The 24,448-nt window shown below is 40.6% G+C and overlaps 1 protein-coding gene across 1 annotated transcript in view; it reads left to right on the forward strand.

Moving 5' to 3' along the window:
* The window catches only part of AASS (aminoadipate-semialdehyde synthase), a 97,763-nt gene that overhangs the window by 67,555 nt on the left and 5,760 nt on the right, over positions 1 to 24,448 (forward strand). Inside the window, exons 12-21 of the mRNA XM_088457659.1 lie at positions 2,114 to 2,173; positions 2,285 to 2,352; positions 6,992 to 7,113; positions 7,897 to 8,026; positions 10,324 to 10,434; positions 13,511 to 13,619; positions 16,467 to 16,607; positions 20,200 to 20,367; positions 20,829 to 20,924; positions 22,124 to 22,239. Coding sequence (XP_088313785.1) covers positions 2,114 to 2,173; positions 2,285 to 2,352; positions 6,992 to 7,113; positions 7,897 to 8,026; positions 10,324 to 10,434; positions 13,511 to 13,619; positions 16,467 to 16,607; positions 20,200 to 20,367; positions 20,829 to 20,924; positions 22,124 to 22,239 — 1,121 coding nt within the window. The remainder of the gene's footprint in view (positions 1 to 2,113; positions 2,174 to 2,284; positions 2,353 to 6,991; positions 7,114 to 7,896; positions 8,027 to 10,323; positions 10,435 to 13,510; positions 13,620 to 16,466; positions 16,608 to 20,199; positions 20,368 to 20,828; positions 20,925 to 22,123; positions 22,240 to 24,448) is intronic.

The raw sequence follows: 24,448 nt of genomic DNA on the forward strand, positions 1-24,448 counted from the left end.
ATGAATAGCTGATGAATATGGGTACTACACGAATATAGCTAAAATAATTAAGATAATTAAAACACACAGTAAAGAAATTAGTGATCTAAAATATAAGTAATGGGAGGAATCCACTACTTTTTATTACTTTTAAATATCAAAAAATATAATACCACCTGTAATTAGTGTTGCTGTCTTATGGTACATAAGCACAGTCAGATTTTCTGTCAGATCTGAACGATAACTATTTTAAAAATCGTTCATATTTGAAAGAAAATCTGACATGTGAGCCTGCAACGATGAACGATGCGCGTTCCAGCGTGTTAGATAACGATATCTGACATCTCATGTGTTTGCAGTCAGGTTTGGACGATTCCATTCATTTTAATACAGGCTGAAATCGTTCAAATTCTTGGTAAAATCGTTCATCTGACAGATGTGACCGTGTGTATGTACCATTAGATTGTGTTTATCACTGCTTACCATTACATGTTGTTGTCTTATGAAGCTCTATCACCACTGGTTCTAAAGAGGTTATAAAAAGAGGATTACACAAATTGATGCTCTGATTGATATCAAATTAATTAAACTTTATTAAAACAATGTTTAACCTTTAAATCGCAACAGAATATTCTGTTGTGCTTTGCAATTGGGAACTATTAATTATTCCCTTTTTTAAGGTTATCCAAATACAAGAGAACTGTGTGTAGTTATGATTCTACATTACAAGAACTCCACACGATTCCTTCATGCTTGTGTAACACCTCCTTCAGCCTCTTCTCTATAATGGCGGTGGTGGGGATAATCTAAGTATAGTTTTGTTTTTCTATCTCTTTCCTCCAATTTGGGTGGTGGCTCCACTTGAACGTAGGAAACTTTTTTTTGCCTACCTGGGCTTGGTTCAGGGAACTCCCTACCCCAACACCAGACTGTCATTTGGTATTAATAATATCTAGATTTAGTTATTGATTATAGTCATATCAAGATGAAATGTGAGGCTAATAATTTGATTCCAATAGTGAAATAACAGATATACAAAAGTAAAATAATAAGCTACAATAATTTATCTACAATACTACTTAAATCTTTATTACTATACATACATCCAGCTAGTTTTCTATTCTCATGTTCAAAGTGATTTTTAAAACACCCCTGAGCAATCCTACTATAGGTCAGTGAGAAATCTCCTACTCCGCAACAACTTCTATTCAAATTGAACTGAGTTAAAAGATGTTAAATTAACTTTACAACTTTTATAATATAGAGATTTATACCGTGTTTCCCCGATAATAAGCCTTACCCTGAAAATAAGCCCTAACAAAATCCCCATTTTGTCCGGTCCCTGCGCTACACTAAAATGCCCCCAGCTCCGCCCCCCGCTTGAAATGGATGCCGCTGTTAAAGATTTAACAGTGGCATCCAATCACAGCTGCAGCGTCTCACTCTCTCACAGTGAGCGTGCGACAGCTGGCGTGCGTGGCAGCGTCATTTACAGCAGCACCGCGGAGGAGAGTAGAGACCATTTTTGAATAAAGGTAGATTTTTTTTTTTTGTTCACACTTACCTGTTTATTGAAATTGCTGTCAATGTTAATTAAAATAAGCGCTACCCCGAAAATAAGCCCTATGGAGTTTTTTTGACCCCCCCAAAAATAAGACAGTCTTATTATCAGGGGGAACATGGTAATAACCTGGTCACTTTTTAACCTTTTAAAATCCAATTGTATAATATGGCACGGATGTATTAAACTCATCTGTATTCGAATTCTAATTACTACCAAGATGCTGGACCAAATGTAATAGCCTGTGAATTATCTGCTAAAATTTGAAGCACCATTATTTTTTTAACGACAATACCGCCTGGTTGAGTACTGCCAATGTACTGTTCACCACATAATTGTTTATAACCTGTTGGCTATATAGAGCCAACATGTTAGATTTGTACAGTAGAGAATCTAGTTACAGACATAACATACAATCCAAAATAATAAATGCATGCACTTTTCTCAAAGATGTAAGATGGACAATGACAACAATTATCTGGTTGATATGATTTTAGTGCACATTTGCACCTTTTAATAATGTTGGTAAATAATTCCCTATATATGTATTTTCATTTATCACCCCCCATACAGCTGAGCTCAGATGCTAAAAAACCACTTGATCAACAGAGTTTTTCTCCTGTTGTGCGAGATGTAAGTTATTTATTTTATTTTTTTCACCCATCGGTTTCATATGGTTTATTTTTTAAAATGTATTCTTTCTCGCATTTTTTTTTTTTTGTACGTTTGTGTTTTGGTATGAAGGCAGTGATTGCGAGCAACGGATCATTGACCCCGAAGTACAAATACATACAGAAGCTAAGAGAGAGCAGGTATAGTAAATCCACTTTAGTTAATTGAATCTACAGCGTTGATTTGCATTTTCATTGTGTAACTAGGTTATAATGAAAGTTTCTTTGTCTAGTTAAGATTTGTTTGCACATTAGACTTGGTCGTTTCTCTATTATTGTATGGGCTCTATAGTTACATTATTCACATTGTATAGATAGATAATATGTGGAATTTTCCTCTGCTGGCTATGATCTTCAGATGACACCATGGTATTATATACAGTAAATACATTTCAGTCGCACAGAGCACTTGATGAATTATTTGTTACATGAAGCGTGTCTTAAATACATATTTAGCCGGGGTGTGCGTGTGTGTGTGTGTGCGTGTAATCGGTATGACATACCGCCGGGCTTATGCCGGGCAAAAGACTGAAGATCCAGACATGGTAAGTATTTTAACTATCCCTAACCCTATATATTACACACGCGCACACTGTACATGTGTTAACGCAACCTGTGTTCCTGAGAAGATTATTGGTAAATAGCGGTGAAAAGTAAAAAAAACATTGTATCGACATTGGCCGAAAATATTCAGGCCAATATCGACACTTCGACACTGGTGCTAAATAGGCCCCTGAAGCAGTCAAATAAATAAATGTGTGTGTGTATACATACATACAGCAGGCAAAGTGGACCGGCACTCCTCTCTCTCTATGAAGTTTGATTGGGTGTCCTCTGCAAGTAGTATCAACAGGTAGGAAATAAGCAGCGGCACTCGAGGTCTTTAGAAATTCAACGAAGTGTATTCAAAAAAGGTGACAACATAGTACCAACGTTTCGAGGCTTGATGCCCCTTTGTCAAGGGTGTGAGTAACAACTGGTGTAAAAGTGAGACTTACCTTATTAAGGGTGTGGGTGGATAAAAACGCTTGTGTAAGAAGACATCGCCGGCATTGCCACGCTCAGAAAGAAGGCATCGCCACGCTCAGACCCACTCGGAGAACTTCCGGTATGGACAGGAGGTGACGTCAGCTGATCCGGACTTCGGGTTGCCTGGGAAACGCTGTAACTCTGGTAACCACACAATACTAACTGACGCTGTGGGAGCCTGCTCTGAAGGGAATAAAAAGGGGAGGTTGTGCACTATTCTGGAACAGCCACCGTGTAAAAGAAACAGTGAAAGATGCAGTTAATGGTGCATGGTCAGAATAAAAAGTGAAGAACGACAAACAACTAAAAAGATTTAATGTAATATAGTGAGTGTTGTACTAACTATAGAGAAGTAGGGGAAAACTAACGCTGTTAGCAAGTGTGAGAATGTGAATCCTGTGAATGTTGCCATGGAAATGAATGTGTTTGGAACAAATATAAAAATAAATAATGTAGAAAGTAAAGGGGAACCATTTTAGGAGGAGTATGAGGCAGATAAAGAAGTGCAATGGCACAACATGAAAAAGTCCCATATTAGAATGATGGTTCTCATCCAGGGAGAACCCGGCCTTCCCATACCGGAAGTTCTCCGAGTGGGTCTGAGCATGGCGATGTCTTCTTTCACAAGCGGTTTTTATCTTCCCACACCCTTTATAAGGTAAGTCTCACTATTACACCAGTTGTTACTCACACACAAAGGGACATCAAGCCTCGAAACGTTGGTACTATGTTGTGACCTATTTTTGAATACAGGGCATGATTCAGACCCGCTCGCGAGCACTGAGCGCTCGCAAGCGGGTCGATGTTGCCCAAGTGCGCATGCGCACGACAGGCGCCTCCGTCGTGCGCATGCGCGAGACCCGAATAACGACGGCTAAGCCGTCGTTAAGGGTCTCGCACCAAAGGGGGGGTGCTGTCGATGGTGAGTGACAGCACGCCCCCTTTGGTGGGCGTGCCGGGGGCGTGGCTGCCCAGATGGAGGCGTTTCCATGGGAACGCCTACCGTCTGGGTCCGGCCCCACTGACATCACTGGTGATGTCAGTGGGAGTGCTTTTGGCTCTGATAGAGCCAAAAGCACTCCTGGGCTTGCGGCAGCGAGACTATACCGCAGGGTCTCGTCGCAAGCCTGATGGTCGCGATGGTCTTGACCATCGCGACCATCATTTTGGCCGCTCGCTATAGCTGTGGGTGGTCACCCACAGCTATGCGAGTGGCCAGGAGGCCGCTCCAAAAAGGAGCAGGGACGGCCCTGATTCAGAGCGAATCAGGGCCACACTTTGTTGAATTTCTAAAGACCTCGAGTATGTGTATGTATGTGTGTGTATATATATATGTGTGTGTGTGTGTGTGTGTGTATATATATTACACAGTCAGGTCCATAAATATTGGGACATTGACAGAATTTTCATATTTTGGCCTCTATTCACCACCACAATTGCTTTGACATGAAACAAACAAGATGTGATTTAACTGCAGACTTTCAGATTTAATTTGAGGGTAATTACATCCAAATCAGGTGAATGGTGTAGGAATTACAACGGTTTCTATATGTGCCTCCCACTTTTTAAGGGGCCAAAAGTAATGGGACAAACTAAACAATCCTAAATCTAACTTTCACTTTTTAATACTTTGTTGCAAATCATTTGCAGGCAATTACAGCCTGAAGTCTGGAATGCATAGACCTCCCCAGACGCTGAGTTTCATCCCTGGTGATGCTCTGCCAGGCCTCTACTGCAAATGTCTTCAGTTCCTGCTTGTTCTTGGGGCATTTTCCCTTCAGTTTTGTCTTCATCAAGTGAAATGCATGCTCAATCGGATTCAGGTCAGGGGATTGACTTGGCCATTGCATAACATTCCACTTTTTAGCCTTAAAAAACTCTTTGGTTGCTTTTGCAGTATGCTTCGGGTCATTGTTCATCTGCACTGTGAAGCGCCGACCAATGAGTTCTGAAGCATTTGACTGAATATGAGCATATAATATTGCCCGAAACACTTCAGAATTCATTCTGCTGCTTTTGTCAGCAGTCACATTATCAATAAATACAGGGGAACCAGTTCCTTTGGCAGCCATACATGCCCACGCCATGACACTACCACCAGCATGCTTCAATGATGAGGTGGCATGTTTTGGATCATGAGCAGTTCCTTTCCTTCTCCATACTCTTCTCTTCCCATCACTCTGGTACAAGTTGATCTTTGTCTCATCTGTCCATAGGATGTTGTTCCAGAACTGTAATGGCTTTTTTAGATGTTGTTTGGCAAACTAATCTGGTCTTCCTGTTTTTGTGGCTCACCAATGGTTTGCATCTTGTGGTGAACTCTCTATATTCACTCTTGTGAAGTCTTCTCTTGATTGTTGACTTTGACACATATACATCTACCTCCTGGAGAGTGTTCTTGATTTGGCCAACTGTTGTGAAGGGGTTTTTCTTCACAAGGGAAATAATTCTTTTGTCAGCCACCACAGTTGTTTTCCGTGGTCTTCTGGGTCTTTTGGTGTTGCTGAGCTCTCGGTGCATTCTTTCTTTTTAAGAATGTTCCAAACAGTTGATTTGGCCACACCTAATGTTTTTGCTATCTCTCTGATGGGTTTGTTTTGATTTTCCAGCCTAATGATGGCTTGCTTCATTGATAGTGACAGCTCTTTGGATCTCATATTGAGAGTTGACAGCAACTGATTCCAAATGCAAATGTCACACCTAGAATCAACTCCAGACCTTTTACCTGCTTAATTTGTAATGAAATAATGAGGGAATAGCCCACACTTGTCCATGAAATAGCTTTTGAGTTGATAGTCCCATTACTTTTGGCCCCTTAAAAAGTGGGAGGCACATATAGAAACCGTTGTAATTCCTACACCGTTCACCCGATTTGGATGTAATTACCCTCAAATTAAATCTGAAAGTCTGCAGTTAAAGCACATCTTGTTTGTTTCATTTCAAAACCATTGTGGTGGTGAATAGAGGCCAAAATCTGAAAATTCTGTCAATGTCCCAATATTTATGGACCTGACTGTGTGAAAATATGTATATATATATATTACACACACACGCACGCACGCGCGCTGGGAAGGGATATATATATATATATATATATAATAGTGTTTTGTGTTTAAATATGCCGCTCTTTGGTATGCATTTTTGCAAAGCCTTGTAATTACACTGCTGGGAACACTGGCCATATAATTACCAAAATAAGGATTTCCCATTCTCAAATGACGTTCTATAAGGTAAGCCTCTAAGGATATTTTTAATGTTTTCTTGCTACCTGAATAGCAGAAAACGGTAACTGTTGTAGAAAGCGATGACTTGGTCTCTACAATGCGTTGTTGTAGGAGTATGTCTTTAATGGAAAGACAATTGCTTTATCTTCCCCGTTAACTTGTTGCAGCATAGCTGGCATATTAAATAATTTGAAATACTGTAGTTAGTTTCTGCATGATTTAAGTAAAATTTTGCTTGCTGAATAGACCCCTAGATGTGGCAGCAACTTGTGTATAAGAAAATATTCACTCTGACTTAATATGAAGGTTCTCATACTGACAAATGTCCTCCCATTGCTGTACACACATTTCAGCAATGTCCTGCATAGCCATATGAACACTACAGGTGCATTTTGTTGTGTTGAATTTGCTTTAGCTTTCACTTGTAACACTAATTATATCCCCAAGTTTAGTCTTGCCTGTTCTTTTTAATAGTCTAAAAAATGTATGTATAAAACACAAAGTTACAAGTTTTGTTTCAATGGCAGAGAGTATGCCCAGTCAATTGCAATGGGGACAAAGAAGCGGATTTTGGTGCTTGGATCTGGTTACGTATCTGGACCTGTCATAAGCTACCTTACAAGAGATCCTAATGTTGAGATAACTGCAGGTAATATACAGAACACTGTAAAAGTCTGGGAGAATAGTGCGTGAAGTAGAGGCAGGGAAGCAATGTCACAGACCATATACTCACTGCTTATTGGGGCAGTTATGAAGGAGAATTTGCTTTAATGGGCAATCAAGCCAAAGGTTGATGTGATCAGAACAAACCACATCAAGATCCATTTTCATGTTTGTTTTAGGCTATTTGCAGTGTCTTTAGAAGACTTGCAGGTAATTCGTTCTTACATAGTAAATTTTACTAAGAGCCATGATTTTATTAAATTCCATTAGAGCTTCAGATATTTCTTAATTCTTAGATGTTCCCAGATATTGACACATTGCATCTTTAGAGTTTTACTGTGTACATTGAGGAGAGGTGGGTAGATGACCATTCTCATTACCACTCCTGTTCTTAAAAAGAAAAAAAGAAAACTTCTCAGCATACAGTACATGAAAAACAAAGTACATGCCGTGGCTCATTCATTGAATTGTAAGTAGAATTGTTATCCACATCAGTGTAGAAAGTTCTAACAAACACCTTACACCATCCCTGCTTTATTTTGGAACATCCATTGTCTATCTCTTTTGATTTGATAAAGTTTTTGGTGCCGCTTATGTGGTTGTAGATCACTGGTCAGATCATTAAATTACATGAAGACCGTGCAATAATGTACTGTATAAAAAATAAAAGCCAAAGAAAAATTTATTTTGCCATTGATGCGAAATGTATAACTGGACTGTTATATTGCTTTAACTGTAAGTAAACATTTTTTTATTTTTTTTTCTCCAGTCTCCATGATCAAAGATCAAGTGGATCACTTAGCTAAGAAATACAACCACACAACCCCACTGGTGATGGATGTCTTGAAGAGTGAAGATAAACTCTCTGCTTTAGTGAAGAAACATGACCTCGTTGTTAGGTTATTATAGGCATTTCAAAATGTGGTGTTTCCTTTTTGTTTGTTTTTTATCAATTATACATTTTCAGTTACAAGTGGGATCTCTTACATTCCTCTGATAATTAGTAATCTATTTTTTCCTGGTGGTATGGCATGAGCTTTCACAGAAAATATTCCATGCTTACAGTTCTCCTACAGCAGTTTAGTCTTTGCTATAGCATCTATCATATATCATTTTAGAGGATAACTAATTACTTTCAAAATCAGATAGAAAAAGTTATTCCTGTTTGTATACTCCTTTTTTGGTTTTGTTTGTTATGGGGTTCTTTATTTTACCTTATTTCATATACATTTCCTTCTGTTATATTAATACACAATAATATGGGGTTTACGAGCCACATCTATGCTATATGTGAGCAGTAGTAGGGAGACGAAGGTTGCAATTAGAACCACAGGAAATTTCTGTTGAACAGCTGTACTGCACCCAGTTACAATACACCGTATAAATATAATGTTGGGGCAGAAAGATAAGGCAGAAAAGAATGGCATCTCAGTAGGACGTAGTAGGTCATTCATATGTGGGTTAACACAGCTAACGCAATTACAAAATGCTACCCCTTCTGTTTCATAGTATTCTGCATACTGTTACAGGACGCTCTACAAAATAAACAAGAAAAAATATCTGTGCTATGTGTCACAGCGGCTCCAGCACGAGTGTATTGCTTTTTTTGTTTTCTCGGTATGGGCTGTTTGTTTGGCTTTAAGCCCCGCCCACACACCTGACACCTGGCAACCAATGAGCCCACAGGGGGCTCGGCCGGGCTTTGACAGCTTTGGCTGTTTGTCTTGATTTTGTGCCTTTGCTGGGTAGATGAACGGCAGTGAAACACTATGCTTATAGCCCCTAAGGAAAACCAATAGCATTTTGGTTGAAATGGCCGTAGGGTGGGCTGCTGCCATTTAATTTATTTTTTTGCATATTAAAAGTTGTGTTGGCCTTCCAGTTTTTCTGATTCCTATTGTATATTTCATAGATAATCAGCACTCGCACTAAATTATTGCCAGGAAAACACATAAATAAGTACAATAGTGAAAAGAAAAGTGCTCTCACCATGGTCTTATTCTTCATTGTGGTGGTTGCTCTGTCTTGAGAAAGGCCAGGAGGTGGCCAAAACGTCGACTTATCATGCTGTTGTGAATTTGAGAGTAATACAACTTATTTGAAAACGACCCTGGTGAGTGCACTCTTCTTTTCAATATTGAAGAATTGTATAGACCGGCACTCTGAATGAAAGTAGTAATGCTGCTCTGGTGCCGTCAGATCAGTGGTTACGCATATTTGCCCTGAAATGTTGGTATCTAAGGATACGAATACACTTTACTTTGTAAAGATTCTGAGTTCGCTCTCTCTAAAGTAGATAATGAAAATAGCCCCTACCAGATATATAGGGGTATTCAATATGGAGCTAAAACTCAGTTTCTGCGATGTTTTCGCTTGGATGACGTCATTTTCGCCGCTTTTACTTTTAACTTTTCACTGGTGCGAAAAGTATATTGCATTCGACCCTGCGAAAAAGTATCACCAAGGAATGTGTGGCGAAAAAAAGTGCAGAATTGGGGTTTTGGGGTGCAACATTTCGGAAACCACCCTGCAACCTTCAGACAGTCCCCCAAAGGTAAACTGTGTAAAAAAAAAATGTAAAAAAAAAGCACTTTCATTTTGGGGGTGAAAAAAAAAAATTGGGGGGTACAAAGTTAAAAACTAGCGAACTACAATCTAGGGGGATCCCCAAGTATGCCCCAGGTGCTTTTTTCATTGCAGGTGTTTGCGGCAGGTGGATTTTTCAAGTACCCAAAATTTGCTGGGACTACTTATTTTCTACAAAAAAAACTTCTAAATACTATTCTTCACCACCTTCCCAAATCCCCAAAATAGCAGCTATCGAGCCCGTTTAATGACCCCAAAAACCTTCAGCAGGGCTAATCGGGGGTATCCAGAGTGATCCCCCATGTCAGACCATCTTTTTGGGGGGGTGTTAGGATGATTTCCCCAAAAATCAGAGAAGTTTTCGCTGATTTCACTTTTGCCGGGTGCCGTTTTCGATGATTTCATATTGAATACGGGTATAAGCGGGGGCGCGCGCGATACTTTTTCGCTGGCAAAAGCTCCGATGTGCGGCGAAAACTTCGACACGCATAGACGGCGAAGTTTACGTTTCATATTGAATACCACTCATAGTGCTGTATTTATTAGTAGGCGAAATGAGGTGCTCTTGTTGTTGTTAAGTCTTGTCATCTGTTGCTTTCCTGTCATTCAGTTTACTGCCTTACTCCGCACATCCTTTAGTGGCGAAGAAATGCATCAAGAACAAAGTGAACCTGGTGACCGCCAGTTATGTAACCCCTTCCATGAAAGAACTACAACAAAGGTATACAATTGTTTTTAAAATATATATCTAAAATTATATAAAAATGTGGCCACTTTATTAGGTACGCCTATCTAGGACTGTGTAGGAGACCCCGTTTGCACCCAGATTAGCCTGAATTCTTCATGCCAAAATAGAGATTTTCCAGTCTTGCAGACCCAATTCCTGTTCCTAGCTGATATGAGTAAAACACCATATAGGTTACTGTAGCACATCCACTTTGTGGTTCAGAGATGCACTTCTGCATACCAGTGTTGTAAAGTCAGTTTCACATTCCTGTTTTCTTGAACAGTCTGGCCATTATCACCCACAGAACTGCCACTTACTGGATGTTTTTTGTTTTACACACAATCTGTAAAGTCTAGAGACAATGCAAATCACCAGGAGATTAACAGTTTCTGAGCTAATCTAACCACCCACTGTATCACCAATGGGATGTAGTTAAAAGACAAACGGCCGGGAAGCCATCTGTCAAAATGCCGGCGTCTAAATCCCGACGCTGGAATCTCGACAGATGGGTTCCCGAACGAAGGAATGCCGGCCACTGTTAGCTCCTAGTTGCGCGGGAGAGTTAGGTTTACGGTGCGGGGAGGGGGGTTTCGAGTTAGGCACTCCCGAAGGAGGTTAGGGTTAGGCACCACCAAGGGAGGGTTAGGTGGGGGGGGGAAGGGTAGGGTTACATACTTAGTGCACCTGTCGGGATCTCTAACGATCGGGCTTCCGTTGTTTATATTTCACCCGCTGGGACTTCATGCCCATTCTATCACCAACAATCATTCCACGATCAATGTCTCTTAGATACTATTTCTTCCCCCATTCTGATGTTTGGTCTGAACCTGTTGACCATGTTTGCATGCTTTTATTGTGTTGCTGCCACTTTATTGGCTGATTAGATATTTGCATTAACGAGCTGGTATAACTAATAAAGTGGTCATTGAGTGTGTGTATATATAATGTGTCCACTCCTAGTGTGAGCTTTATCACCACAAATATGATACAGCATTTGCGAGATAGATCTAAGAGCCAGCTAAGGGAACAGAATAACATTTATATTAACAAGTGACACTTCATTTGTTTCTAATGTCTTAAGCTGCCCATCCACTAGCAGATATGAAAACGACTGCACGATTACGACATTGTAATCGTGCAGTCGTTTGTCAGTATATGATGAGCCTGCACTGAACGAGCAGTCATTCAGTACAGGCTCATCAATCATCTGCAAACATGCAGGTAGTCAGGTTGACCAGCATGTTTGCACAATGATCGATGTCTAAACGACCAGCGGGCACACGCATCGTTGGTCGTTTTTAGATATTTTTGCAAACTATTTATGAACGATAATGATATAGTTATCGTTCAATCGTTCATTTAAATCGTCTAGTGGATGGGCAGCTTTAGAAAAGTGGATTTATTTTATCATCTGTCTAATTGTCCTTGTCTACCTTGTCTGTATGTCACAAATAACAATATTACCTAGACTCACAATGCTCAAGGTAGCTGAAGGCAGCATATGCCGGATGCTACATTAGACTCTGTATATGGGGGTTAGAGAAGCTCATTGGGTGTTTTTTCGTGTCAATCTGCCTTATGATTGACAGGTCTAATCTGGTTAAAACAGCCTATCACAGGTTTGGTGGGGAGGGCCTTAGCTCATATACTTAAAAAGGGGGAAGCAAGGTTTACTTCCTCTTTGTGACTTGCAAATTCCCACCCGTCCCTACCCAATTGTTGATGCATTGTTTTTGTTATTTATCTTCTTTCAGCTATATTGTGAGGCGGAAGCATTGCTTCTCAGCGGCCCAACAGGGCGCAAGTGGTAGTTGCGGGGAGCCTACCTTTCCCAGGGCAAGTTGTCTCTGCCCTTAAGGGGGGACCTGGGCTTCTTCCTAGAGGTGGGGCTCAGTAGTACTAAGCCAAATGAAAGGGGGTGTAGCCTATCGTAACTCAGGTTGCGTCAGAGGCCTTCAGGTAGCCTCATTTATAGTTTATTCGTGGGCTAGAGCTCGGAAAGCAATGCTTTTCATTCGCCACCAAAGAGATGTGTATTTAATAAATATTTGTTCAATTTTGATTCCACTTCAGTTGTTCGTGTCTTCATTAAGGTCAATTAAGACAATAACATCTGTGTAAGGATCTAACGCCTCAAGGCATAGAGGGCTTATTGCCACTTGTTGCTATTCATGGCTGATGTTATCAGCACCAATAGTTTGTTGTCCAATCATCCAGCAAGTAAGAAATGTAATGCTCTGGTGATGTTTGGCCACTGGAACACTATAGCAGCAGGCTCTGCACTTCATACTAATCCAAGCTGAAGCTGGGAGTGTTTGACAAATAATACCTAAAACATTTTTGGTCCGTGAAGGCGGTAGTACAGTTGCTTTTAGGTGCTTTGATTTACCAGATTGCAAACATTTGGGGAGAAAGTTGGTATAAATACGGTGTGTAATCAGACTACATTATTTTGTATCCTCCATTAGAGTTTCACCTGAGCCTGGCTGTAAGAATGGCATGCAAAGCAACTATATTAGTGACTACTTGGTGCTTGGTGGGCCAGCAATAGTTGTTGCAAAATGAATGAAACACCTGCTAAGTTTAATATGACCTTTCATAAAACATTTAATTACTGTTTATATTATATGTATATTCTAAAAAGGACACTTTATTGCTTTATTTCCCAGGGAGTTATGTTATCTAACCATTTAATCCAAAAACCTTTTGGAACAGACAGTCCAGTTTGCTTACTTTAGAAATGGGCAGTCCATGAGATATAATCTTGGCTTGATTTTCTAATATAGTTCTAAAATAAACTAAGAAATCTGATTATGCATTTCATACACAGACATATTATAACAACCTAACGGAGGATAGATGGTAAAACATTCTGAGTATGTAACTCCTTAGTTCCCAGCAGCAGAATAATGTATCTTTACAGTACGAGTACTTTGATATATTGCCTGAATGTGTAACATGATGGTGCTGTATGGGTAAATGTGTAATTGGAACTATTAAATTGCAGTTGTGAAATTAGCAAAAATCAGTAGGAAATGAGGACTCATACATGATTTGCAATGTGTTGCAGTGCAGAAAGTGCTGGAATTACAGTTGTTGGTGAAATGGGTTTGGATCCAGGTCTAGACCATATGTTGGCCATGGAATGCTTTGATAAAGCTAAAGATGTGGAAGCTAAGGTGAGTATATATGAAGATGTAAGCCTGCCATTTGGAGCATTGTAGAAAATACCACAAGGGAAAAAAATCAGTGTTTTCAATTATGTGACAGTGGAATCTTTTCAATGTTTAAACCAAGATACTTTAATGACTCTCTTCAGCTAGTAGTACTGACATCATTAGCGTCTATAGGGGTCTATTTACTAAGCAGTGTTAGGAGAAGTGAAAAGTGATAAGGTGCCAGCCAATCAGCTCCCAACTGTAATTTTTCAAACACAGCCTGTGAGATGACAGTTGGGAGCTGATTGGCTGGCACCTTATCACTTTTCACGTCTCCTAACACGGCTTAGTAAATAGACCCCATAATATATTACAGGTATCCATTTGCATTACTTTATTTACATTTTGGCTACTGCAGGAAAAAATATTTGTCAGGTTTTAAAGGGAATTATGCATATAATTAAATTTTTATTGTGCTTTTTGTATTTTTATTTAACTACATTTTATATTGCTAATACACTTACAATCTTGTTTTGATACTGGATAATCTCTTGTATATAACAAATAGATAAATGTGGTTTAGCATTTACTACTAACACTATCAAGCCAAACCTCTTTGCAATCATGGGATGTAAGTATACACTTGGACTCCTGTCACAAATGCTACAGTTTTTGTGCTCAACGCTTCCTGTGATTCATATGACAAATTAGATGCTCCTTTTTCTATCTTTGGACAATGGATCGGCTCTGCGCACTGGATCTTTGTGGGTGGTTCGGGTAGTGTTGCAGTAAGCTACAGGTTGCCCTGACCTGGGGGTATAGTATAGGTAAAAAGTAACCATAAGGTTTACTGACTGCGCTCTTCCCTCTGTGGATTGTTTTTTGTCGTTATACAGGAAACTAATGTATGAGATGCTGGATGTCTCTATACCTGCGTTTATCAGACATTGATATGGGACTTATTATTAGCTGGAAAGCCTTTAATGTAATATCGATTTGCATCAACAACATAAATGTAGTATTTATAGAACACCAGTGGGTCCTATGCGATGAGCTTAATTCTTATACAGTGTAAGCAAATGGTCAATGTAACAGTCACTGAAATGCTGATTGTGCTGTGACACGTAGCCTAGTGTATTAGCATATAATCAGTATTGTGGGTAGGGGGAGTTTGCTTCAATACCTGTGAGGTGTCAATGTCTCTTCCTGCATGCAGTAATTTAAAGATAGTACCTTAAGTTCTCGTTGGAGAGCGGCGTCCCGTCTCTCTTGGAGTTGTAGGTGCACTTCTTCGTCCTGGTGCTGTGGACCTTTGGGATGATCGGGGTTTCTGTGGCTCAAATGGCTGTCTTCTCCTACCATGGGACCTCCTCCGGTGTACCTTTTTCTGGTTTTCCGTGGAGTTGTCCGTCTGGGGAGGTGCCTGGCTCTGGAGGTTGTAGCTCCCTTTGGAAAGTTAGGTGGGTCCGCTGCCAGTCTTCTTCCTCAGGCCTGAGCGCTGCTGCCACCCGTCCTCCTACTGTTCACTTCCGGGTCTCGTTCACGTGACTGCGGCTGCCGGGAGGTCGTGTTCATGTGACCGCGGCTAATCGCTGTCCGTGCTTGTTTCGCTGGATGTATTGGTTGGGGGTTAGGGGTGTGGGGGTCGTCTTCCAACGCGTTTCAGCTGTTCAGCCTTCATCTGGGGATGTAATGAAGCCGATGTGTTGATTGTTGAATTCTTAATTAGGGTGAACTCCTTGCACATTGGTTTAATCGGGTTTGTTAATGATTGCTCAGTGGGGCTGTCAGTCAAATGCTGCTTGTAGCCCATTGGGTGACTGTGCTGCAGTATTTCCTGTGCTGGGGAATCAGGGGTTAATCCACCATCTTGGTATAGCTGCAGTATTTCCTGTGCTGGGGAATCAGGGGTTAATCCACCATCTTGATAGTGCTGCAGTATTTCCTGTGCTGGGGAATCAAGGGTTAATCCACCATCTTTGTAGTGGTTTGTTAATGATTGCTCAGTGCTCTTAGTTCTGAGCACATAAACATCCATTTCTGGATGAGCACCATAGTATACAAATCTTGGAATTTAGCAAATAACTAAATATAAAGTATGCATAAAATTAAAAAAATTAATGTGCTGATTATTGCATGGATGATTTGCAAAGGTTGGCAGAAACTTGGTATGGTGGTGAAACTATGTTAAAGGGTGGTCCCCTATATTAAACACATATGGGGGGCAATTCAATTAGCCGCAGTAATGTACCAAGGCTAATTGATCCCCCGGGGGGCTATTCAATTAGTCCCAAAGTGTGGTTACTGGCAGCTCTTATCGTGGAGTTTTCTTCAGGAGCTCAGCAGGCCTCCCAAAAATCCCCTATAATGACCCTTTTATCGGGAAGCCAGCGGTGAAAACACATGGGTCCATGAACTTCATCACGGATCCTATGAGTATTCCCCCAAAAAACAGTAATTTTACAGGTGGATAAAATGGGCTTTAATTAAATTTCCAGTTTTATGTGCCCAAAAAATTATTGGGGCTAATTGAATTCCCCCCATAGGTATGACATCTTTGCCCATTCTTACACTGGTCACAACTTGGACAGGAAGTGAAAAGTAATCTGCAGTGGTTTTGTAAGCTGTAATAATAGAATAGTAGGGCATCCTGAGAGGACACCTCCTTCCTGCTAATAAGAAAAGCAAACAATAGGGGGGTCTGGGGTAGGTATGTCCTTAACCCAATATACTGTCAGATTCACCAAGTGGTAGAAAATGCCTTTTATTCTTCACAAGCTGGTAAGCACAAAATATTTTGAATGGTTTTTTATGAAGGATTTATTTTTTTTCCTTTTTTTTAATAGCTGAATTTTTCCTTTTCTCAAGGTGGAGTCCTATATATCTTTTTGTGGAGGCCTTCCAGCCCCTGAGTACTCTGACAATCCACTGAGATATAAGTTCAGCTGGAGTCCTCTGGGCGTTCTCTTAAATACAGTGCAGCCCGCCACATATTTGAAGAATGGAGAGGTTAGTGAAATAATTATTTTGCAATATTATGCAGAAATCATTTTCAGACATGAAGCTCATCATAAAATTGTGGAAAGTGTTATCACTTAACTTGCATTTATCTTATTGCCCAAGAACTAGTGCCCCCTCTTAGATTTAAAGCCGCATACACACTAGACAATGGTTATGAACTGTATGGACGATAATGATATCGTTCAACGATATATCGTTCATATCGTCCAGTGTGTATGCAGTGAACGACCAACAATGCACGCTCCCGCGGGTCGTTAACTATGTCTTTGGTCATCCGTACATGCAGGCCAATCTGACGATAATTGCCTGTTCAGAGGCGTGGCGGGATGACTTCACTCAAAGATCTCTTTAAATATATCTTTCAGTGTGTACACCCAATATCGTTTGTCCTGCACTACAGAAAGTTCAATATAGTTCATACAGCACGTTGTCTAGTGTGTATGAGCCTTTAGACTTGGGACTAAATATACTAAGCATCTGTTTGCAAGGTGTTTAGAAACTAACTAGATTCACTGTGGAGTGACACCAGGTTCTAAATTAAATATACACCATTTACCCAAGGTCGTTTTGAATTCTTAACCGAACCCGCCATCGATTACCATCTGTCTATAAACCCCTACCCCACTGCAAAACAGACTTTTACAGTTATATGTATCAGTATTGTGCAAAAAAAAACCTTTAAAAATCTGCAAAATTAAAAAATAGAATGGGGTGGTGTCTCTCCCGAATTGATAATCAGCACTAGGCCTCTATGCCTAGGCTGGCAGTGAAAAATAGGTGAAATAAGCGCTGTGGGGTCCCTCTTATTGTTTACTAACCACCAATAGGCTGAACCATCCAGTGCTGGTGACACTATAGTTGAGAGATACTCAGCATGGAGTCCCTGAGCCACTATGTCAACCAGCCCTAGACTGGTCAGCCCAGGACTGGAATCCTTAGAGAAGTGGGGCCTCCCAAAAGTGGAGTCCTGGCTTAGAGGCCTAGGGCTGGTCATCAATGTCAGGAATGGGACCCTGACCAAAAAATGTTTGTTTATGATTTTGCCTTGTTTAAATGAAAAGTGGTTTCTACAAACTCACCTGTCACTCAGATCATTACATTTGGGCGGGTACAATGACCGTTTTGCAGCAGGTTCAAAACATGTCACTTAGTAAATCCAGAGTTTCTATTTTTTATTTTTTTTTATAGAAAAAACTTTGATGGTACCCCGAAGTTCATTTCTGTTCTAAAGTATAGTTTCTTAAGGTTTCCTGTTGGTTTAGCCTTTACTAAATCTGCAGATAGGAAAACTGCTGAAAACACCACTTTGTAAATAATACCCCTTAGTGTCTCATTTGCCTCTTACCTCTTGAATTTATGTTTTCCATACTATGACAGGTGACTATAATACATTTTAAAGTTCTTCCTAGAATGTAGAATCAAATTACTGTACCTAGAAATCTGTCCTCCTACATCTAGCAGCCACACCCCCTGTACTGGAGATGCTGGACTGCGACTTTAACTACACAGGAATAGATTTCACACACGTACAAAGTTCACAAGTTAAGCACAATGGAACCTGACATGAGGAAAGCTGTAGCTATTCGCATACCTTTTTAGCACAGATTTAGACTCCGTGCCTGATTAAGAGATGTACGCTATAGAAATTGCAGCTGCAAAAATAACTCTTACCATCCAGTGTTTAGAGACTCCCACTGAAAGCATCTTACATCCGCCATTCATGCACAAATATGGGAACATTGAACTCAGATTAGGCAGCCATCAGCTTTCTGAGTAAGTCTAAGATGCCGCAGACACGCAGGGAGTTCTCCTGCTATGAGCATGAATGCAGTGGCTAAATTATGCATGCCCAGAAAACGGCGTTTAAATAGTCTGACATGCCTGCGATTTTCTAACCACACCCCTTTACTTTCTCCAAACGTTTACTACCTGTCACGAGCGAGCACAATGCGGCAATGGCAAACAATCACTCTGCGTAAATATCGGTATTGCGTTTATCTCTGAATCGGGCCCTCAGTCACACAAAGATAGGCAAATGTCACACATCACAGTGGTCTGCACAGGGGCATATTTATACCTGTGGTGGCCATATGCAGGGGGCCCCCTCCTCTGGGCAGCATCCTGAAGCCCTGCATCTTACCTTGTGCCGGCAGGCTGGTCCCTCCTCCTCCAAGGCATCATTTTCCCAGAGAAATGGCTCTGGCACAGAGTTTTTGTTTTCACTGAGCATGGCCATCTTCCTGAAGAGGTTACTGGGTAGATGGCGTCGCGAAGGAGGAGAGACTCGCTTCCCAGCACAAGGTAAGTATACTATGGGTGCAGTGCAGATCCAGGGGCCCGTGTGCACCACACACCCTACACCCTTTGCAAATACACTTATTGGTCTGCGTACATTCGCAAAACAGTTTGTTGCTTCCAGTAGTTTTATTTGTGCTTTTATGACACATATTTTGAGCGCGGCCGAGTCACCCGGGATCTGAAGCGGTGAGAGGAACTATTTGGCGTGACTTGAGCAAGCGTTACTTCTGTAACACTCGATCACATATTCTCAAGACAAGCAATACTCCATTCAACATATGCTCCTTCATCCACACGTACTCTTAGGGGTCAGTCCAGATAGGTGCGAGTTTAGAAGTGCGAGTCTGTTTCATGAAACTCACGCACTTCGCATGAATGCTCGCTCCCGAGAAACGTGCAATCCAATTAGAGAAGTGCATGAAAAAGTGGGGAGACCACTTTTGTTAGGACCGTATAGAAGGCTGTTAGTGGGCATAAGGAAAGTACTGGAGGGTTATAAATGAGGTAAAATGGCTGATTTGTGCATTTTTTTTTTAAACAAATTTAAAAAATTATAGAAAGCTAGCTACCGTATATTTTGTTTAATCTCAAGCCAATTAAATGAAGAGAAAAAAAGGTTATTTTGTAATTTGAGGCCATTTTTAATTTTTTTTCAATATAATTAAAAAAAAACTAAAAAGCAAATATTTTTCATTAAAAAAAATACTTTAATGAAATTTGGGGTGCCTAAACTAACGAAGAAGTTTATTTGGGGGTAATTTGTGGACTTTTTTTTAATACCCAAAAGTGACATGTATTTCCTTATTAGTCATTAGGGGGCTGTGTAAAGGGTCTGCACTGTGTCCAGACATCTTTACCATAAGATAAAGATTTTCCCTACCATCTCACCCCTCATGGAGGTGCGCACAATAAAATGCAAGTTTCCTCTGGGGGAAAAAAATGTGAGTTTGGAATTGGATTGCACCTGCACTTTGCAGTGCGAGTTTGCCGTGAAAAACGACTCGCACAAGCCAACTCGCACCTAATTGGATTGACCCCTCAGAAAGCTTAATTTAATAAATTCAGAGGGGTGTTAAGAGTTCATTCTGAGGTCTAACAACTGAAACCGCAAGCAAATGTAGATTCTAAAAACAGCTGACCTAAAAGCATAAGGTGCCTGTTAGGTAGTTTGTGCTTCGTGAATACACAATAAATGAACCAACTGCTGGAAGGCATTTGTGACTGGTGTTCAGTGTTTGATATTCATTTAATCTTCTTTGTCATTTGTCCCCTTTCCTCTTAGATTGTTAATATTGCAGCTGGTGGTTCCTTGCTTGAGTCTGTTACAATCATGGACTGCTTCCCTGGACTAAATTTAGAAGGCTTCCCAAACAGGGATAGTACAAAATATGCTGAACCCTATGGAATCCAATCAGCCCATACCTTAATGAGAGGCACTCTGAGATACAAGGTATATTCTAGCTGTTAAATGCACTTCAACAGTAAGGGTTTATCAATCATACAGCATACACAATAGAAGTCATTGATCTCTATACTAATACACAATAGCCGTCAACATTCTCCACAAGACACAGACTAAATAGATTCTGCAATGTAATATAATGTGAAAAATTCTTATGTGAAAGAGTCATCTGGTCTTATCAGTGTTAGTGGATACAATTTTAACAGAAATTTTACGAGAACATGTAACTATTGGGTTATGCAGATAAAACTGCGGGTAGTGCCTATCTTTTTCATGGTGGTTTTCATTGGTGGGAGGTGCACAGAACCAATTATACCACCATTAAACATACCGTCTCAAACTTGTCTGCCTCATTTTAGACTTAATAAGCTATATATCCCTAAATTTAAGTTTAAAACTATAAAAACCTGAATGTTGTGAATACTTTTTTTTTTTTTTCATTTTCACAGGGATTTGCCAAAGCAATGAGTGGATTTGTGAAGTTAGGCTTAATAAATGCAGATCCCTGTCCCCTCCTTGCAGTAGATGCTCCTGTAATTACATGGGTAAGCAAGCTGTCCTTTACGGTCATGTCACAGTACACTTTTATTATCCATGAATACATACAGACTGGCTTTTACTGATGTGTATTTATATTCTTTTCTTAAGTCCATATTCATCTGTTTGGTATATAAGAACAGTTGTATCACGTGTTAGAAGGGAAGGAATTTGCTTTCAAAATGTTTTCAAAAGCTCTTCACATACATTATGCTCTGTTAATCATCGTGCTGCCTCTTATAATAATGAATTCTTCTTTCATGAAAAAAATATTTTTTTTTCTGGCATTGCCACAATTTATCTTATAGGAAGCTGATAGCATTTATGTTGCTAGGATTGCTGTATGGAAAAAAGCATTAAAAGCTATACTACTATTGTTCCGCAACAATAGGTCTTGCACTTTGATAAATCAGCACCAGCGTATAGCACTAAGTATTTGTAGCGAGATGGAAAAATTGGTCATGTCTGTGTCAAGTGCAATTTGGTGAACTGGGTGTCGGGAACTTTAATAACAAGAAAACAAAACAGTTGTAGACTTTTACGGTATCGGTTGACATCACATTTTAGAAGTAAAAGTTGTTTCTTTTTTTTCAAAACACATGACTGCTGACACATATTCAAGTCAGTATATTGTGTTATGCTACCCACATAAGGGGTAAAATCCTGCTGCCTGGACCCTGCAAAAGGATCAAAGTCCATTTTGGCTACACACGTAGGGGGGAATTCAATTAGCCGGAATCAATGGGTTTCCCCATGCGTTAAAATGCAGATAATGCAGATTTTTCCTGGCAGCTCCTGAGACCGCCAGGAAAAATCCTGCCTCTGGTAATTAGTGAGTGGGGTTTCCGCAGCTAATTGACTCAGGCAGCAGCGCGATCAGTTAGCTGTTGGATTGACCCCACATCGAATTCCGTTAAACTGCTTAATTGTACAAGATCCAGACAGGACAAGAGAGGTCATCCACAGTCACCCCTTAAAGATATGTAGGCTATTTAGGAACCATAAAAGCTGATATATTAGTCTAGTTGCCAATAGTACTGCAAAAAATATATAATGGTTTTTGCCAATATTTTCTTTAAGGAAAACAATTTGTAGGAGAAGATAATTGACAGGTGCAAGTACCTGTTCTTCAAGCGTTTACATTGTGTATAACGGTAGCTAACTTCCATTGTACCGATTTAACATGTGCTTACCCACTTATATATAGAGAGAGCTCTTGTGTCATCTGCTGAAGGTTCCAGCCTCAACTAGTTTTGACCACATCAAAGAAGTGGTATACAACAGGATAGGAAAGGATGACTGCAATATGGATACTGTCCAGTGGTAAGTATTGTCTCATAATCCAAAGATAATATTTGCTCATTAGACAAAATCATAAAGAGAAGCACAGGACAATGCTCATAGGGCTAGATAACAGGATTTGGTCAACAATTGTGCTGTTGTTGCTTTAATATATTTGGTAATTGAACCCAAACTCTGCATTATCTTTGTGCATGGCATGGACACTTCTTACTAAACTGTGTGCAAACCATGCTTCTTACAACTGCTTTATCACAAGGAATTTGTACTTTTTTGCTACATTTGTGAGCTCACCTTCAAACCACACTTACTACTTATCTCTCACTCCCTCTCATTTGTGCTCATATTTTACTGTGGTTTACAATGAACCTTTACATGTTCTCATTCATGCTGTGTTACCAATTACTTCCTCTATCTCTCATGCTTGGCATTCTCTGTGTTTATAATCGCCTCTCCTCTGCCCTGTATTGGCTGATTCAGCAACACTTATCCTATTTCCTTACTCTATTCCCTCCACCATCAAATGCCGCCTTTTCTCTTCCCAACCCCTCCATACACATTGTTCAACCTTTTTTTTCATATTTACCTCATTCTCCTCTCTAATATCTCTACCCTTTCCCTCATTACTTCCCTTTCTTGTAGCTTCAAATGCTCTGCTCCCTGTATCACTGTCTAGCCTACATTGACTGTAACTATCCTTTAATTCAGCTCCTCCTGGCTGCTGGTGACCTTTTCCCAACCCTGGACTCCCCACATTCCTCACCATCTGTTCATGTTTTTCCTTCCACCATACTATTTGAACTCACCAACCATGTGGCTCCAACCCTTCCAACCTAATTAGCTTTTTTTTTTCACTTTCATAGCTGGCATAGCATTCTGGAATGCTAATGCTGTCTTAAACAAACTTGCAAATATTCATGATTTTATTCCTCTCCCACTATATCTTCCTCCCTCTGACACTGCTTCCCCTGCAATTAACGCACATGGAGGTTTCTCCTTCAACCATGCTCCCTTGCCCAGTTGCCGAAAAGGGGATGGAGAAAGCTTCATACCGTCCCTTGGATGCATCTTCAGGACAGTCTTCTCCCCCGAGCTGCCCTCTACTCCTCATCCTTTGAAGTACACACCACTCTACCCCATGTTGCAGCCATCTATCGTCCTGCATGCCCAGTCCACCAATTCCTGGATAACTTCGCCCTCAGGCTTTTTTCTTCCTTTCTACTGACCTACCCATTCTTGTTCTAGGATAGATCAACAGCCACAAAAATGACCCTACTGACCCAGCTACCTTTAAATTACTTTCAGGTGCTGTACCTCTTCCTGTGGTCTCTTCTAGTGGACATCTCCCACCCATTGCAATGGACACTCCCTAGACCTCATGACCTCCCATCTCCAGCTTCGCAAACTCTGTGTTCCTGCTCTCTGATGACCACCTCCTTTCCTTTTACATGACCTTGCCTCCTGCAGCCCCACCTCAACTCAAATACATGCAGTGATGCCTAAATGGCCTTGACGTGATTCTTTCATTAGCCACTTCGCTTTCCTTTTATGATGCTGCTGTCTCTTTCTACAGCACAACACTCATCACAGCCCTAGACAAGACGGCTTCAACCACCACACAGTCTCTGACGTTCCACACCCCAAAACTAACAAGTCACCTGCAAAAGTACTCTCGTATCATGGTGCACCAATGGAGAATATCATGCTCCATTCCCTCTGTTCTTGCTTTACTGCCCGTGGCGCTCTCTCCAGATTCATCACCTCATTTACCCACTTTCACATCTCTCACCTGTTGCTGAGGGTGAGGTTTTCAAGCTCCTTTCTACCTCTTCTTTCCTCAACCTGTTCTCCATGCCCATCCTCCCTCACACCAGGAATTTCTGGCACTTCGCTCACCACTTCAACCTCTCACTCTCCACTGGCACCTTCCTTAAGTCTTTAAACATGCTCTCTCATCTCTTCTATCTCCATGAAATCCTTTCTTGACCCTTACTTTCATTCCAGCTATCCCCTTTGCTTCCAAGCTAGTGAACGGCTTATATAAGATCTGCTCCACTTTATCTCAAGCTCTTCTTGACCCTGCTTTCAATACAATCAACCATCCTCTGCTCCTTGACACCCTTCTCTTCCTTGGCATTTGGTGCACTGTTCTCTCCTCATTTACTTACTACTTTCTGAACTCTCCTTCAGTGTCTTTAAAACAAACACACTCTCTACTTCCCTTTCTCAGTCT

The sequence above is a fragment of the Taudactylus pleione genome, unplaced genomic scaffold (genome assembly GCF_031769625.1).
Source record: "Taudactylus pleione unplaced genomic scaffold, aTauple2 ptg000041l, whole genome shotgun sequence".
In the NCBI taxonomy this organism is placed as follows: domain Eukaryota; kingdom Metazoa; phylum Chordata; class Amphibia; order Anura; family Myobatrachidae; genus Taudactylus; species Taudactylus pleione.